This window comes from Rhineura floridana, chromosome 3 (genome assembly GCF_030035675.1).
Source record: "Rhineura floridana isolate rRhiFlo1 chromosome 3, rRhiFlo1.hap2, whole genome shotgun sequence".
Classification (NCBI taxonomy): domain Eukaryota; kingdom Metazoa; phylum Chordata; class Lepidosauria; order Squamata; family Rhineuridae; genus Rhineura; species Rhineura floridana.
In genome coordinates, this window is record NC_084482.1 from 209,955,960 (window position 1) to 209,974,842 (window position 18,883).

Consider the following 18,883-nt stretch of genomic DNA (forward strand, 5'->3'; position numbering starts at 1 on the left):
TAGGTGAGAGAGTGACTGGGCCAAGGTCACCCAGTGCATTTCATGCCTGAGTGAAAACTGGAATCGTGGTCTTGGGGGTGCAAATTAGAGAAGCTAACTAGGAAAAAATGAGAGGGGGGAGTTTTTTTCCCCCTGGGGTTTCCAAAAAGGGCTTTGGAAAAGCCTATTTTTGTGTTTTTCTGTTTTCTTTCTGGGCCTTCAGCTCTCTAGACTTCTGTCTGAAACCCTGGAGAGCCACTGCTAGCAGAACAGACAGCATTGAGGTAGATCGTCTAATGGTCAGACTCAGGCAGCAAGCCAATAATGTTTACTCAGAAGTAAGCTCCACTGGGTTCAATGGGACTCCCAGGTAAGTACTGGATTGCAGCCTGTTTCAGGCAGCTTCCAACAGGGACAGGTGCTATTGTTATAGCCAGCACATGCATAGTCACTCGCTCTTTAACCTGAATAACTTGTCTTTCCTCCATTGTATAACATCATTGTCATTTATTTGTAAACTGCCCAAACTATGGCAAAAGTTTGAAAGAGCAAGACTTCTGCCCGCAGTTATAAAAAAGACAATTACATCAAGGAGAGGTAGGGAATCAGAAATCACACCAGAGGAGAGCTCTGAGCAAGAAACATCAACATTCAAAAGGGAAATGCAAAGACAAATGAGAGCCACCTTTACACATTTTCCAAAAGGGGATTAAAACAACAGCAACAGAGGTAAGGCGGATACTGGCGGATAGTCAAGTATTCCAGGAATCGTAGCTCAGTGGTAGAGTGCAAGCCTTGCATGCAGAAGGTCTGAGGGTCAATCCCCGGAATCTCCGTTAAAAAAAAAAAAGATGAGGTAAGCAGGTGATGGGAAAGCACTTCTTCCACATGAGATCCCGGAGAGTCGCTCTCTGCAGACAATACTTGAGATGGCCGAATAATCTGACCTTGTATAAGGCAGCTTCCCATAGAGACAGAAGGTCAGAATGTAAGCTGGTTCACACATTCACTAACAGCACATCTTATACGTGTCTGCACAGAAATCAGTCCCACTAAGTTCAACAGAACTTATTGATTTATCATTATTTTAGTTATTTATTAAATTTATTTCCTGCCAGGAAGAGCCCAGGGCAGCAAACGTATTCCCAAGTAAGGGATGTACAACTGGATTGCAGCCCAGGGCAATAACCCTCTACATGTGTGGATTCAGTGGACACGCACCCCGCTGGCCCACACGTTAGGAAGGGGCTGTAGCTCAGTGGGCAGAGCACCTCCTTTGCATGCCAGAAGGTCCCAGGTCCAATCCCCAGTGGCCTCTCCAGGTAGGGCCGGGAGAGAATTCTGTACGAAACCCCAGACAGGGCTGCCAGTCAGTGCACAGTCAATACTGAGCCACACGGACCGATGGCCTGACTCAGTGTAAGGCGCCTCTTGCGTTCCTATTCACTGTTATGTGTGGCACAAGCGATGGGCTTGTATGTCCCTGTTTGCATATTCTCTCCTCCACCCAGGAGAATTTAAAGAGCACAAATGAGGAATACCCTCCCTCCCCGCTTTGCCGGGTGCATAAACTACCCCCTCAGATCCGAGTGTCCAAAAAACATAAGGCATGGGATGAAGCATATGGAGACTCGGGGCCAAATCCAGCCCTTCCAGATCTCTCTTCTCTGGCTGTTGGGGCTCTCTTTAGTTTAGAGCGGGGGAAAGGCAAGCAATGGGTGACAAGATAGAAGTGTATAAAATTATGCACAGTGTGGAGAAAGTGAATAGAGATTTTTCTTCCTCTTTCATAACATGAGAACCCAACAGGGGCCATCCAATGAAGCTGGAAGACTCAGGACAGACAAAAAGGGAATACTGCTTCACTCGACGCACCGTCATGGAATCCACTTCCACAAGATGTAGGCATGGTCACCACCTTCAACAGCTTTCGAAGGGGGAGTAGAGAAATACACAGAGGATAAGACTACCAATGGCTACTAGTCAGGATAGCTATATTACTTCCAGTAGTGGGATGCCTCTGAATATCATAAGAGCATCAGAGGAGCCTGCTGGAAAAGGCCAGTGGCCCATCTAGTCCAGCATCCTGTTCTCACAGTGGCCAACCAGATGCCCCAATGGGAAGCCCACAAGCAGGACCGAGTGGTTTTCCAGTAACTGGCATTCCAAGATATGCTGCTACTAAACATGGAGGTTCTATTTAGCCAAAATAAGAAAGGTCTGGCTGCTGTCAGACAAGTGGCCCATCTAGCCCAACATCCTGTTCTCATAGTGGCCAACCAGATCCCCATGGGAAGCCCACAAGCAGGACCTGAGTGCAGCACACTCTCCCCTCCTGCGGTTTCCAGCGACTGGTATTCAGAAGCATGCTGCCTCCGACCGTGGAGGCAGGGCACGCAGTAGTAGAACCTGGCTAGTCGTAGATCAGTTGCTGGGAAGAACAAGTGGACAGCACACCACTGTCCTCCATTCATATTCTGATTACAAGATTCCTGTTGGGGCATCTGACTGGCCACTGTGAGAACAGAATGCTGGACTAGGTGAGCCTTTGAATTGATCCAGCAGATCTCTTCTTATGTTAATCAAGCTCGTTATGTATTGTGCTGAGTGACAGTTGGAAATCATACGTTTGGGCTATTGTGGCAGAAGATCTCTCCAACCCATCCGTCACCCTCAACAGACAATTTGTGGACACTGCAAAGCAAATGAAGAAGCACAGTTTATATACACAGAAATTAGACCATTGAGGGTTGGATGTGGATTCTCTGATGTCTGATAAGATGTTTGCTCCGGTAGAAGCTTTCGTCACACTTGGAACATTTAAAGGGTTTCTTCCCAATGTGACTCCTTTGATGTCTAAAAAGGGTGGATTTGTCGCAAAAACATTTGTTGCACTGTGAGCATTCAAAAGGCTTTTCTCCAGTGTGGTTTCTCTGGTGGGTGATCAGATGCTGGCTCTGGCTGAAGCTTTTCCCGCACTCAGAGCAGGTAAATGGTTTCTCTCCAGTGTGGTTCCGCTGGTGCGTGATAAGATGCTGCCTCTGGCTGAAGCTCTTCCCACATTCCAAACAAGCATACGGTTTTTCTCCTGTGTGGGTTCTCCGATGCCTTATCAGGCCAGATTTGTGACAAAAGTTTTTGCCACAGTCTGCGCATTTATAGGGCTTCTCTCCTGTGTGGATTCTTTTATGTGAAATAAGGTTTGTGCTCCGATTGAATCTCTTCCCACAGTTCAAGCACACATAGGGTTTCTCTCCTGTATGGGTTCTCTGATGGCTATTAAGGTCTGAGCGTCGGCGGAATATCTTCCCACAGACTGAACATTCATGCGGTTTCTCTCCAGCGTGAATTCTATTAAGGTTGGATTCATCCCAGAAAAGCTTCTTGCTCACTGTAACTTTGCTCCTTTTCCTCCTTTTGAGTATCCCTTGGGCTGATATTTCGCAGACCTCACCATCCTGGCAAGGGATGAATTTATTCCTCCACTTCTCCATTTCATGGCTTTGAAGCTTCTCTGGCCTCTCTCGCGTTCCATTTTTTGCTTCCTGCTCCTGACCTATGGCTCTGCCTGATGGCATCCAGAGCAGTTCACCCTCATTCCCACACTGCTCCCCTTCACCTGCTGGAATAAGAGACAAGACGGTTAAGAATGCGCTGGAGAACCTACCCTATCATATTAACCCAATTTGGAGAAGAGGGCTATAACAGGTTCAATTGCAGAAATTGCCTATCATTTGCGAGACTGTATCTGGTGTTTGTTCTACCCAGACTCAGGGGGTAGCCAATTTAGAACCCTCCAGGTTTGGTTGGACCCAACTCCCATCATCCCTGATTATTGGCCATGCAGATTAGGGCTCATGGGAATTGGGTATCTAGAGGGCATCACGGTGGCAATCCCTGCTCTACTGATTTGCCTTCCTAGAGATAAAAGAACTCCCATAAGGAATGCAAGAGGCCCCACCAGTACTGGCATTCTGCTGGATCTTGAAGCCACACCTCTTTAGGAAAACATTCCTCTGAACTTGACCTTCCTGATCTAATTGTTTTTTGTTTTAATTGTTATGCTTTTTAGCTAGGTTGTTTTATTATATATTTTAATTATGGATGTTTTTAAGAACATAAGAACATAAGAAGAGCCTGCTGGATCAGGCCAGTGGCCCATCTAGTCCAGCATCCTGTTCTCACAGTGCCCAACCAGGTGCCTGGGGGAAGCCCGCAAGTAGGACCTGAGTGCAAGAACACTCTACCCTCCTGAGGCTTCCGGCAACTGGTTTTCAGAAGCATGCTGCCTCTGACTAGGGTGGCAGAGCACAGCCATCACGGCTAGTAGCCATTGATAGCCCTGTCCTCCATGAATTTGTCTAATCTTCTTTTAAAGCCATCCAAGCTGGTGGCCATTACTGCATCTTGTGGGAGCAAATTCCATAGTTTAACTATGCGCTGAGTAAAGAAGTACTTCCTTTTGTCTGTCCTGAATCTTCCAACATTCAGCTTCTTTGAATGTCCACAAGTTCTAGTATTATGAGAGAGGGAGAAAAACTTTTCTCTATCCACTGTCTCAATGCCATGCATAATTTTATACACTTCTATCATGTCTCCTCTGACCCGCCTTTTCTCTAAACTAAAAAGCCCCAAATGCTGCAACCTTTCCTCGTAAGGGAGTCGCTCCATCCCCTTGATCATTCTGGTTGCCCTCTTCTGAACCTTTTCCAACTCTATAATATCCTTTTTGAGATGAGGCGACCAGAACTGTACACAGTATTCCAAATGCGGCCGCACCATAGATTTATACAACGGCATTATGATATCGGCTGTTTTATTTTCAAAACCTTTCCTAATTATCGCTAGCATGGAATTTGCCTTTTTCACAGCTGCCGCACACTGGGTCGACATTTTCATCGTGCTGTCCACTACAACCCCGAGGTCTCTCTCCTGGTTGGTCACCGCCAGTTCAGACCCCATGAGCGTATATGTGAAATTAAGATTTTTTGCTCCAATATGCATAATTTTACACTTGTTTATATTGAATTGCATTTGCCATTTTTCCGCCCATTCACTCAGTTTGGAGAGGTCTTTTTGGAGCTCTTCGCAATCCCTTTTTGTTTTAACAACCCTGAACAATTTAGTGTCGTCAGCAAACTTGGCCACTTCACTGCTCACTCCTAATTCTAGGTCATTAATGAACAAGTTGAAAAGTACAGGTCCCAATACCGATCCTTGAGGGACTCCACTTTCTACAGCCCTCCATTGGGAGAACTGTCCGTTTATTCCTACTCTCTGCTTTCTGCTTCTTAACCAATTCCTTATCCACAAGAGGGCCTGTCCTCTTATTCCATGACTGCTAAGCTTCCTCAGAAGCCTTTGGTGAGGTACCTTGTCAAACGCTTTTTGAAAGTCTAAGTACACTATGTCCACTGGATCACCTCTATCTATATGCTTGTTGACATTCTCAAAGAATTCTAATAGGTTACTGAGACAGGACTTTCCCTTGCAGAAGCCATGCTGGCTCTGCTTCAGCAAGGCTTGTTCTTCTATGTGCTTAGTTAATCTAGCTTTAATAATACTTTCTACCAGTTTTCCAGGGACAGAAGTTAAGCTAACTGGTCTGTAATTTCCGGGATCCCCTCTGGATCCCTTTTTGAAGATTGGCGTTACATTTGCCACTTTCCAGTCCTCAGGCACGGAGGAGGACCCAAGGGACAAGTTACATATTTTAGTTAGCAGATCAGCAATTTCACCTTTGAGTTCTTTGAGAACTCTCGGGTGGATGCCATCCGGGCCCGGTGATTTGTCAGTTTTTATATTGTCCATTAAGCTTAGAACTTCCTCTCTCGTTACCACTATTTGTCTCAGTTCCTCAGAATCCCTTCCTGCAAATGTTAGTTCAGGTTCAGGGATCTGCCCTATATCTTCCACTGTGAAGACAGATGCAAAGAATTCATTTAGCTTCTCTGCAATCTCCTTATCGTTCTTTAGTACACCTTTGACTCCCTTATCATCCAAGGGTCCAATTGTCTCCCTAGATGGTCTCCTGCTTTGAATGTATTGATAGAATTTTTTGTTGTTGGTTTTTATGTTCTTAGCAATGTGCTCCTCAAATTCTTTTTTAGCATCCCTTATTGTCTTCTTGCATTTCTTTTGCCAGAGTTTGTGTTCTTTTTTATTTTCTTCATTCGGACAAGACTTCCATTTTCTGAAGGAAGACTTTTTGCCTCTAAGAGCTTCCTTGACTTTGCTCGTTAACCATGCTGGCATCTTCTTGGCCCTGGCGCTACCTTTTCTGATCTGCGGTATGCACTCCAGTTGAGCTTCTAATATAGTGTTTTTAAACAACTTCCAAGCATTTTCGAGTGATGTGACCCTCTGGACTTTGTTTTTCAGCTTTCTTTTTACCAATCCCCTCATTTTTGTGAAGTTTCCTCTTTTGAAGTCAAATGTGACCGTGTTGGATTTTCTTGGCAATTGGCCAGTTACATGTATGTTTAATTTAATAGCACTGTGGTCACTGCTCCCAATCGGTTCAACAACACTTACATCTTGCACCAGGTCCCGGTCCCCACTGAGGATTAAGTCCAGGGTTGCCATCCCTCTGGTCGGTTCCATGACCAACTGGTCTAGGGAATAGTCATTTAGAATATCTAGAAACTTTGCTTCTTTGTCATGACTGGAACACATATGCAGCCAGTCTATGTCCAGGTAGTTGAAGTCACCCATTACTACCACATTTCCTAGTTTGGATGCTTCCTCAATTTCATATCTCATCTCAAGGTCTCCCTGAGCATTTTGATCAGGGGGACGATAGATCGTTCCCAGTATTAAGTCCCTCCTGGGGCATGGTATCACCACCCACAACGATTCTGTGGAGGAGTCTGCCTCTTTGGGGGTTTCGAGCTTGCTGGATTCAATGCCGTCTTTCACGTATAGAGCGACTCCGCCACCAATACGTCCTTCCCTGTCCTTCCGATATAGTTTATATCCAGGGATAACCGTATCCCACTGGTTTTCTCCATTCCACCAGGTCTCCGTTATGCTCACTATATCAATGCTCTCCTCTAAGACCAAGCAGTCCAGTTCTCCCATCTTGGTTCGGAGGCTCCTAGCATTAGCGTACAGGCACTTGTAAGCAGTGTCTCTCTTCAAGTGTCTTTGGCACTTGTGGTTTGGCCTGTGGTAATTTTGCTCTTCTGAATTTATATCCTGTGCCCCTGCTCTCACAATGCCTACTTCTAGGCCTACCCCTTTTAAAATTTCATCATTTCTTTGGTTTTTATCCCAGGGGGGAGGTTTATTCCGAACCGGACCTTTCTCAGCTCCTGTCGGGTTTCCCCCCTCAGTCAGTTTAAAAGCTGCTCTGCTACCTTTTTAATTTTAAGTGCCAGCAGTCTGGTTCCATTCTGGTTCAAGTGGAGCCCGTCCCTTTTGTACAGGCCCGGCTTGTACCAAAATGTTCCCCAGTGCCTAACAAATCCGAACCCTTCCACCCGACACCATCGTCTCATCCACGCATTGAGACTGCGAAGCTGGGCCTGTCTGGCTGGTCCTGCGCGTGGAACCGGTAGCATTTCAGAGAAAGCCACCTTGGAGGTCCTGGCTTTCAGCATCCTACCTAGCAACCTAAATTTTGCTTCCAGGACCTCACGGCTGCATTTCCCCATGTCGTTGGTGCCAACGTGCACCACGACCACTGACTCCTCCCCAGCACTGTCTACCAAACTATCTAAACGACGGGCGATATCCGCAACCTTCGCACCAGGCAGGCAAAACACCTTACGGTCTACACGCCCATCACACACCCCACTGTCTATGTTCCTAATGATCGAATCACCCACTACAAGGATCCCTCCACCCCCTGGAGATATATCCTCGGCACGAGAGGATAGCTGCTCATCCCCCAAGGAATGGGTCCCTTCTAAGGGGTCGTTTCCCTCTTCCTCAGCTGGATGCTCTCCTTCCCCGAGACCATCGTTCTCCATGATAGCAGGAGAGCTATCATCGTTGGAGTGGGACACAGCTATAACATCCCTGAAGGCCTCCTCCACACACCTCTCTGCCTCTCTCAGCTTTTCCAGGTCCGCCACCTTGGCCTCAAGGAAATGAAGTCGTTCCCGGAGAGCCAGGAGCTCATTGCACCGAGAGCACACCCACGACTTCTGTCCAACAGGCAGATAGTCGTACATGCTGCAGGCGGTGCAAAACACTGGAAACCCCCCACACCCCTGCTGGCTTCTTACCTGCATAGTTTTGTTTAAGGTTTATTACATCAATGGGTTGGAGACTGCGGTTTAGTTGAGGTCAGGGAACAGACGGGCAGAGTAGGGGGCCCTGGCCTCCTCGCCCTGCTGCCGAACTCGCTCTGCTGCTTAACTCGCCTTGACGCTTTGTCAGCTGGGGCCTTGATACTTTGTCAGCTGGGGCTCCCTCTAGCTCGTGGAGCAGGCCAATGGTTTGATGGAGTTGTTTTATTGTGTATTTTAACTATGAACAGATTTCATAATTGATTTTATACTTGTAAACTGCTTACAAGCCATTTATAAGTGGTATAGACACTAATTTAATTCCCAGAGTCGTTTAACAGTCAATCCTTCTTCCAGAGAACACTGGGAATTGTAGCTCTGTGAAATGAACAGGGAGGTCTCCTAGCAACTTCACAAATACACTTTCCCAGGGTTCTTTGGGGAAAGCCATGACTGTTTAAAGTGGTACCATAGTGCTCTAAATGTATGATGCAAATGAGGCCAGTCTAATTTATCGAGACCTTTCATGGACTGGTGGGCAGACAGGCACCAAGTTGGCGACCCCTAAGGTAAGGCATTATACATACTTCAAACTGGACAGCAATTCAGGGATGAGTAGTCCTTACCCAGTGCACTGGCAATCCCCTCATCTTCTCGCTTAAACTCCCCGCTGAGCTGCCTCTGAGGGGTTTCCAGCAGCGATGCCCCTACATTTCCCGCAACGGTCACAGCAACCTCCTGCAAGGCCCCCAGCACCTGAAATACCCGTCAACATTTTAGTCAGGACATAAAAAGGCTAGTGGAAGGAAGACAATTATTTCAAAGAACTACAGGAAGAGGGAAGAACCGGATCTGACAGGCAGACCAGAACCGTACCTCCCCCACCCACACGGCGGTCCAAGTTTGAGAGGGAGGCGGGGCCACTCATCTGACCTCACAGTGATGTCAGGTGACCAGGTTTTGCCCTCATAAGAACCTAAGAGGAGCCTGGCTGCTGAATCAGGCCAAAGGCCCATTCTATACCAGCATCCTGTTCTCAACAGGCTCATCCATGAATTTGTCTAATCTTTTTTTAAAGCCATCCAAGTTGGTGGCCATCACTGCTTTCTGTGGGAGCGATAATTCCATAATTTAACTAAGCACTGTGTGGAAGAAGGACTTTCTTTTGTTTATCTTGAATCCTCCAACATTCAGCTTCACTGGATATCCTCGTCAAGTTCTAGTTTTATGAACTTCCACCATGGTTTTTCTTCCACCATGCATGATTTTATCTACCTCTATCATGTCCCTCTCTTACTGGTTTAACAATCAATGCTTCTTCCCAGGGAACTCTGGGAATTGTAGTTCTATGAGAGGAATGTCCCCTAACAACTCTCAGTGCCAGGAACAAACTACAGTTCCCAGGATGCTCTGGGGGAAGCCATGACTGTTGAAAGTGGTATAAGAGGGCTTTAAATGTATGGTGTGGATGTGGCCCAAGTCCTGCCCTCTGGCGCAGCGGAGGGCAAGTCTGCTCCATCTTTCCTGTGACAGCCCCCTTCATGTCTTTGCAGAGGGCTATCATGTCTGCAGGAAAACATACTCAGTTCCTTCCATCTTTCCGTTCCTTCCATCTTTCCTCATGGGACTAATTCTTTCTTCTATATATCCCTGACCATGGTTGTTGCCCTCCCCTGAACCCATTCAGATTCATCCGGAATCAAGGGTGGGGCCCATTTTTCAGTCTAAGGGCCATGATCCTTTGTGGGAAACCTTCCACGGGGCAATGGTGGGTGGGGCCAGAGGCAAAAGTGGGCAGGGCAACAGATGTGATTTTTAGGTTTGCACAGGAAGCTACATTCTAGCCACAGCAAAGCCAGAGGTTTCTACATGCGTACACCCCACACTCTGACCTGAGGGCCAGATAGAGGCCTGGAGGGCCACATTTGGCCCTCAGACCTGAAATTCCCCATTCTGGTCCATATTCTTCTTAAAGTATGACATTCAGTTATTTGCACCATAACACCTGGCAACAGACTCCAGACCACGGAGAGGATGAGATGTCCTCACCTGGCCTTCCCGTTTCTCGGCCTCCTGGTGCCTCAGAAGGAAATCCTCTGCAACGGCCACAGCATGGAAACAGCTATCGGAGTCTCGCTCCTTCACCCAGCTCCCCATTTCCAAGGGCAGGACAGCCAGGAATTGCTCCAGAATCACCAGGTCCAGGATCTGCTCCTTTGTGTGCCTCTCTGGCTTCAGCCACTGCACACAAAGCTCCCGGAGTCGGCCATAGACTTCTCGGGGGCCCTGGGCGTCCTGGTAGCAGAGCTGCCTGAAGAGCCGGCGCTGGGCCTCTGAACCAATAGCACCCTCCATCTTGATCTCCTTCGTTTGCTTGACGTCTCCCCTGCCAGCGGCATCTGGCCTGCTATCGGCTTGCTGTTCTGTTCTGTTAAGAGCAGGTGTGCAAATAGCCTTGCTCTGCTCTTGAGTCCCCTGGCTAATGGCTGCTGTTCCTTCAAAGTGGGGCAGGGCACATTTCGTCTCGCCCCACGGCGCTGTCTCTGGCAGCTGTGGGTTGCCCTCGCCAGAGTGAGGGGTCTGCACCGCGTTCAGGAACTCCTGCCATTGGGCTTCCCATCGGAGCGACGATGGACCCTCTTCTGGTTCTTGTTTAATGCGCTGCTGCTCGTCCCAACTCATGAGCTGCCCGACAGTCCCCATCTGAGCACTGGGCAAGTCGTCTCCTGTTTCACTCGGCCCCGTTGCTGGTTTGAGGCCCGGCAGCTCATCTTGCTCCATCTTCATTTCTGGGTCCCCACTTTCCTCAAGCACAGTCTGCAGCCGGAGGCCCAGATCTGGGAATCTTATCTCTTGATCTGCAGCCATTCCCACTCGCAGGCAAGGTTCCCAGCTTAGCTCAGGCCCTCTGTCCTTGTTCTGCAAAACTTTTGGGAATGAGAGCTCGCCAGCTCGCCGTGGGCCTGCGGTTGCATCAACGCAACAGGTAAGCAGCGACGGGGGCAGAGGGGTGGAAAAGCTCCTTCAGTGACACCTCATTGCATCACGTCCCCGAGAGTCATTCAGGAGCTGATGGCTTTCCCCAGTGGCCTACAAGCCGAATGTTCACCGCCCAGAGAGCTGTTGCTAGTCGGGCGGTATATAAGCTTAATTAAATAAAATAAAATAAAAAAAATTCACCCTGAAAGAAAAGAGACATAAACAGCAGTGAGGAAGGGGGGGGGGAAGGGGATGCACAGACTGGTGTGATTCTGAGCAATTTGTTCTTTTGCAGAGAATTTTTTTTTGCAGGGAAAATGCTTCCCTTGGAAACATCAGAAGGAAGATGTCCAAGGGCCTCTTATTCCTTTGACTTGGACCTTCCTCTTCCAACAAGCCTTTTATAGAGATACCTTTCCCAGTTTGCATCTGCATTGGAATTGTTTTTAAGATGTTTTTATTGTTTAATCACTTATTGTTTGCCACCCTGGGCTCCTTCGGGAGGGATATAAATTCAGATAATAAATAACAGAAGATAATAAATAACAGAAGAGGGATTTTGGAGCAAGTGCACTTTATTTATTATTTATTTATTTGATTTGTATCCTGCCCTTCCTCCCAGCAGGAGCCCAGGGCGGCAAACAAAGCACTAAAAACACTTTAAAACATCATAAAAACAGATCTTAAAATACATTAAAACAAAACAGCATTAAAAACATTTTTTTAAAAAAAACAACAACTTTAAAAAAGGGTTAAAAACATTATTGAAAAACATATTAAACAATTCTGACACAGATGCAGACTGGGATAAAAGGCTTGTTGAAAGAGGAAAGTCACTTGGTCACACTTTACAGCAGGAGTGGGGAACCTTTTTCAGCCCACCAGGCCTCACTCCCTTCTGGCAACCTTCCCCAGGAAAGGGGGACAAGCCAGGAGTGAGCAGGGCCAGAGGCAAAAACGGGCAGAACAACACATGTCAGTTTTGCCTTTGTAAAATAGGCCAAGTTCTACACACCTCTCTATGCAAGAGGCATCGTCAGAATTCAAGGACACATTCAAGAGCCAGTGAGGGATGTGGCCTAGGGGTAGGGGTGTGGCCTGCAGAGAGTTCCAAGGGGCAGATATAAAGGCCTGAAGGCTTCATTAGGTTCCTGGGCCTCAGGTCGCCCACCCCTGCTTTATAGGTCCAGGACTTTGGCAGTCTTTCTCGATGGTTTGACCACCCTAATAACCCCTGTCCTCTCCCTCAAACAGCATCATCATCATCATCATCATAACCCACCCTCCACCTTAAGGTCCCAGGCAGATAACAACAATTTTAAAATATGTCATTAAAAACAATTTAAAAACAACCTGAAAGCGAAGGGATCAGAGGATCCACATGGCTCTCTTTTGGGTGGATTTCTTCCTCTTCCTTTTCCTGCAAGTAATGCTGTTTTGGTTAAAAAAATGAGGTGTTGGTATTCATACCTTGATAAAAGGGATGTGGGTACCAGCACATTATGTTTGCCATAGGCAACAACAACAACAACAACAAAGGTTCTGGTACTCAGTACCAGTGAGTACCAGGGCTGTGGAGTCGGAGTCATGGAGTCGGAGTCAGAAGCAATTTTGGGTGGAGTCGGAAGAAATGTTCCGACTCCGACTTCAAAATAAATTTAGATTGACAAATTTTTTAAAATATAAATTCAAAATGTCAAAGAAGCTTCCCATGAAGTCAGCTGTAGTTCAGCATTTCACCATAACTCAAGATGGAAAACATTTTGTGTTGTCAGTGTGTGACACAAGACCCAGATGAAGACAAATGGTGTGATGCCAAGATCAGTGCATATTCAGGCAGCGATAAAAATGCTCCTACGAGAGCTTCCAATGTAAAAAGACATTTACAGCCCTTTCCAGGGCTGTGGAGTCGGAACCATTTTTGGGTGGAGTCGGAGTCGGACAGTAGAAAAATAGAAGAGTCGGAGTCGAAGGTTTGGCGTACCGACTCCACAGCCCTGTACTGTCTACACTGACTGGCAGTGGCTCTCCAGGGTTTAAGGCAAGGAATCTTTCCCAGCCCTACCAGGATTGAAATGTGGGCAGGGGGCAAGCAGCCCCTCCTGATGCAAGGAGGAAAGAGGGTCCTTGGGAGGGAGTCTCCTCTCTTCCTCTCCACAGGCAATTTGTATTCTCTCTCCCAACACGAGATAGTGCTGGAAGATGAGACCCCCAGGTCAGAAGGCACTCACCAAGCTACTGGGGAAGAACAAAGGACAAGTACGAGAAGCGCTGTGACTAATGACGCAGCTAGGTCAAAGCCGAAAGGAAACCCAGAGGCTGATGCGCACAGATGCGAAAGGAGAGTCCGGAGTTGTACAACGCACACAATAGGAACATGGAATGTGAGAAGCATGAACCAGGGAAAGTTAGAAGTTGTCAAGCAAAAAATGGAATGTATCAACATTACAATACTTGGCGTGAGCAAACTAAAATGGACGGGAATAGGACATTTTCAATCAGGCAACTACAAAATATTTTATGCAGGAAATGAGAAATCAAGAAGAAACGGGGTTGCTTTAATAGTGAGAAGTGATGTAGCAAAAGCAATTAGGAGCTACAACGCAAGGTCTCAGCGAGTGATATCAATGAGATTAAATGGGAAACCTATTAACATAACCATCATCCAAGTCTACGCTCCAACATCAAACGCAGAAGATGAAGAACCAGAGAGATTTTACGCAGAAGTACAGGAGGAAATTGATCACACACCAAAACAAGATATGATTATTATCATGGGGGACTGGAATGCAAATGTGGGGAACAGAGAAGAACTAGGAAATGTGGGGAAATGGGGCTTACGTGACAGAAATGAAGCAGGAGAAAGACTTATTGAATTCTGTGAAGCCAATAATTTGTTTCTTGTGAACACTTTTTTTGAGCAACCCAAAAGACGACTATACACGTGGACATCACCAGATAGTCAGTATAGGAATCAAATTGATTATATAATTGGAAACAGAAGATGGAGAAGTTCCATACTTTCTGCAAAAACAAGACCAGGAGCAGACTGCGGTACAGATCATGAACTGATCATATTGAAAATCAGAGTAAAGCTAAAGAAGAAGAACAAAGCACTCATAATGCCAAAATACAATTTAAATAACATCTAAGAAGAATATAAAGATCAAATAAGGAACAAGTTTGAGGCTTTAAACTTAGTTGACAGAGAACCAGAAGAACTATGGACTGAAGTCAGGGACATTATCAGGGAAGAATGCAAAAAGGCAATACCTCTTGTTAAAAAGAAAGAAAGACCTCAATGGATGACTGAAGAAACTCTTCAAATGGTTAAAGAGAGAAGGAAAGCAAAAGCAAAAGGAGAGAAAAACACAGTCAGAACCCTAAATGCAACTATACAACCACTAGTACGTACGGACAAAGAGAACTATTACAATAGTTACTGTATAGAAATAGAAGAGAACAACAAAATGGGAAGAACAAGAGCCCTGTTCCAAAAGATTAGAGAAATGAAAGGAAATTTAAACCAAGAGTAGGGATGTTGAATAATCAACAGGGGAACACACCGACTGACTGAGATGAAATAAAAGGAAGATGGAAGCAATACACTGAAGAACTCTATAAAAGAGATGCCAGGATGACAGTTTCATTCACGGAGGAACCATATGATGAAGAACCAGAAATTTTAGAATGTTAGGTGAAAGCTGCTCTTAAAATTCTTGGAAGAAACAAATCACCAGGAATAGGTGGCATATCAATAGAGTTGCTACAAGCTACTGAGACTGAATCTGTCCAACTTTTGACAAAAATTTGTCAAGAAATATGGAAAACTAAACAATGGCCCACAGGCTGGAAGCGTTCCATATATATCCCACTTCCAAAGAAAGGGGATCCCAGTGAACGCAGTAATTACCGAACTATTGCCTTAATATCCCATGCAAGTAAAGTAATGCTCAAGATTCTACAACAAAGGCTCTTACCATATATGGAGTGAGAAATGCCAGACATCCAAGCTGGATTTAGAAAGGGAAGAGGCACCAGAGATCATATCGCAAACATACGTTGTTGGATAATGGAACAGACCAAGGAATTTCAGAAGAAAATCAAACTGTGCTTTATAGACTACAGCAAAGCCTTTGACTGTGTAGATCATGAAAAACTATGGAATGCTTTAAAAGAAATGGTACCACAGCATCTGATTGTCCTGGTGCACACACTATACTCTGGACAAGAGGCTACTGTAAGGACAGAATATGGAGAAACCGATGGGTTCCCCATCGGAAAGGGTGTGAGACAGGGGTGTATTTTATCACCCTGTTTGTTTAATCTGTATGCAGAACATATCATACGGAAAGCAGGATTGGACCAAGATGAAGGTGTGAAAATTGGAGGGAGAAACATCAATAATTTAAGATATGCAGACGATACCATACTCTCAGCAGAAACCAGTAATGATTTGAAACAAATGCTGATGCAAGTTAAAGAGGAAAGCACAAAAGCAGGACTACAGCTGAACGTCAAGAAGACTAAAGTAATGACAACAGAAGATTTATGTAACTTTACAGTTGACAATGAGGACATTGAACTTGTCAAGGATTATCAATACCTCGGCACAGTCATTAACCAAAATGGAGACAATAGTCAAGAAATCAGAAGAAGGCTAGGACTGGGAAGGGCAGCTGTGAGAGAACTAGGAAAGGTCCTCAAATGCAAAGATGTATCACTGAACACCAAAGTCAGGATCATTCAGACCATGGTATTCCCGATCTCTATGTATGGATGTGAAAGTTGGACAGTGAAAAAGGCGGATAAGAGAAAAATCAACTCATTTGAAATGTGGTGCTGGAGAAGAGCTTTGCGCATACGATGGACTGCAAAAAAGACAAATAATTGGGTGTTAGAACAAATTAAACCAGAACTGTAACTAGAAGCTAAAATGATGTAACTGAGGTTATCATACTTTGGACACATAATGAGAAGACATGATTCACTGGAAAAAATAATGCTGGGAAAAACAGAAGGGAGTAGAAAGAGAGGAAGGCCAAACAAGAGATGGATTGATTCCATAAAGGAAGCCACAGACCTGAACTTACAAGATCTGAACAGGGTGGTTCATGACAGATGCTCTTGGAGGTCGCTGATTCATAGGGTCGCCATAAGTCATAATCGACTTGAAGGCACATAACAACAACAACACTCCCATTGTACCTGCCCCTCTCCCCCAAAACACCAAATCCCTCCCTCTCTCCCGACTTTTAAATGCACCTTTAATTAGCTCTTGCAAAGAACCTCTAACCTACCTTTTTGCAGAAATACATGGGAGGAACGGAAGGAGGAGGAGAATGTATGGCAGGAAGTTGCGCTCACTACTGACATCCCCCTTGTACCGCATTTCCTGCCTCTCTAGGAACTCTCGTGCCCTTTCTCTGCTGGTTTAACTCCTACAGCGCCAAACGGTAAAACAGAGCACGACCTGTCTTCTTGTTCTATGCAGAATGCATACATGGATTCTGGCTAGCCGCTGTGAGTTCGCAGAGCCGGGGATGGATGGATGCACGTTCGCTTGGGAGGAAAGCCCTGTTGGCCTTAGGTAGCCCAGAGCCAGAGTGGTTTTATATAGAGGGTCAGGCTAGGACCTGGGAGACCTGGGTTCAAATCCCCACTCACTCAGCTGTGGAGCTCACTGGGTGACTTTGGGCCAGCCACAGTCTTTCAACTTCGCCTACTTATTATTATTATTATTTAGACAATTTATATACCGCCTATATTTAAATGAAACTCTGAGGGGCGTACAATCTAAGTTAAACATCTTAAACAGCAAATATGACAACAAAAATTACAAAGTCCATAAAATACAACTGATAACTGAACATTTGGTATAAATATTGCATGTAAAAATGAATTACAAAATAAAACAAGAAAAATTGTAGCAAACAGAGTAGGCTGAACAAAATATCTCCTAGGCGTCAATTTTTAAAAATTGAATAAAAGTCAAGTGGAAAAACATCACAAGGTTGTGGTGTGAGGATAAAAATGGACGGGAGGGGGTGGGAGGAAACCCATACATGCGTCCCCTTGAGCTCCTTGGAAGAAAGGTGGGATGTGAATGTAATAATAAATAAATAAATAATAAAAATAAATCTCAATTTGATTCATTTCCCAATCCAGATGCAATAGGATTGGGCTGCATTTGGGAGGGGGCAGTGAGGGAAGGGTTCCTTTTTCTGTCTGTGTTATTCCCTGGAATCAGGAGCCAACTGAACCTAACCTGGCAATGTGTGATTATTATTGTTATTTCCCCTCCTCACTTTTTTTTAAAGTGAAGTGCGGAGAGGTAGTATATTCAACTAAGTCTTACTCTGAGTGGAAGACACAATGAGATTAACCAAACCTAAGTTAGTCATGCCTATTAACTTTAATGAGACTAGCACTGAATACCACTCAGAGATCCACAGACCATGCTTCTTTGTCCTGAAACAGTTGTTAAGAGTTGGAAAAGATTTAGAAAGGGGGGGGGGGACAACCAATAATCAAGGGGATGACTCCCTTATGAGGAAAGGTTGCAGGATTTGGGGCTTTTAAGTTTAGAGAAAAGGCAAGTCAGAGGCAACATGATAGAAGTGTATAAAATGATGCATGGCATGGAGAAAGTGGATAGAGAAAAGTTTTTCTCTCACTCTGATAACACTAGAACTTGTGGACATCCAATGAAGCTGAATGGTGGAAGATTCTGGACAGACAAATGGAAGGGATTCTTCACGCAGCGCATGGTTAAACTATGGAACTCACCCCCACAAGAGGAAGTGATGGCCACCAACTTGAGGATTAGATAGATATATGGAGGATAAGGCTATCAGTGGCTCTCCCACCATTGTCAGAGGCAGTACGCTTCTGAAAACCAGTTGCTGGAAGCTGCAGGAGGGGAGTGTGCTCCTGCACTCAGGTCCTGCTTGCAGGCTTCCGATAGATGTCATCTATCTAGATTTCAGCAAGGCGTTTGACAAAGTCCCCCACGACCTTTTGATTAGCAAACTAGTCAAATGCGGACTACATGGAAATACTGTCAGGTGGATTCACAACTGGTTGGAAAACCGTACTCAAAGAGTGGTCGTCGGTGGCTTTGCTTCGGACTGGAAGGAGGTCTCGAGTGGAGTGCCACAGGGTTCTGTCCTGGGGCCGATACTCTTCAACATTTTTATCAATGACTTAGATGATGGGGTGGAGGGAAGCCTTATGAAGTTTGCGAATGATACGAAACTGGGAGGGATAGCTAACACAATGGAAGACAGGAATAAAATCCAAAGGGACCTGGATAGACTAGAAAATTGGGCTGAAATTAATAAAATGACATTCAATAAAGACAAATGCAGGATTCTGCATTTAGGCCACAAAAACAAAATGCATGAGTACAGGATGGGAAATACCTGGCTTAGCAGTAGTGCGTGTGAGAAGGACCTTGGAATTGTAGTGGATCGCAAGTTGAACATGACCCAGCAGTGTGATGCTGCGGCAAAAAAGGCAAACACGGTTTTGGGCTGCATAAACAGAGCTATAGTTTCCAGGTCGAGGGAAGTAATAGTCCCACTATATTCTGCATTGGTCAGGCCTCATCTGGAATACTGCGTTCAGTTCTGGGTGCCTCATTTTAAGAAAGATATAGACAAGTTAGAGCGGGTTCAGAAGAGGGCGAC

The 18,883-nt window shown here is 45.5% G+C and overlaps 1 protein-coding gene across 3 annotated transcripts; it reads right to left on the reverse strand.

The window, feature by feature from the left end:
- Window positions 1-546: 546 nt before the first annotated feature.
- On the reverse strand, window positions 547-16,557 carry LOC133381437 (zinc finger and SCAN domain-containing protein 30-like). Of its 3 annotated transcripts, none has more exons than XM_061620545.1 (4): window positions 16,493-16,557; window positions 10,263-11,394; window positions 8,840-8,969; window positions 547-3,598 (listed from the first exon to the last, which is right to left on the reverse strand). In XM_061620545.1, exons 2-4 carry the CDS (start codon window positions 11,079-11,081, stop codon window positions 2,715-2,717), a joined length of 1,833 nt encoding a protein of 610 aa, XP_061476529.1. In that variant the 5' UTR covers window positions 11,082-11,394; window positions 16,493-16,557; the 3' UTR covers window positions 547-2,714. The 3 variants fall into 3 exon arrangements, with proteins under 3 accessions (XP_061476529.1, XP_061476527.1, XP_061476528.1); XM_061620543.1 differs by having other exon boundaries at window positions 547-3,601; XM_061620544.1 differs by lacking the exon at window positions 16,493-16,557 and adding an exon at window positions 12,546-12,624 and having other exon boundaries at window positions 547-3,601.
- Window positions 16,558-18,883: the final 2,326 nt, after the last annotated feature.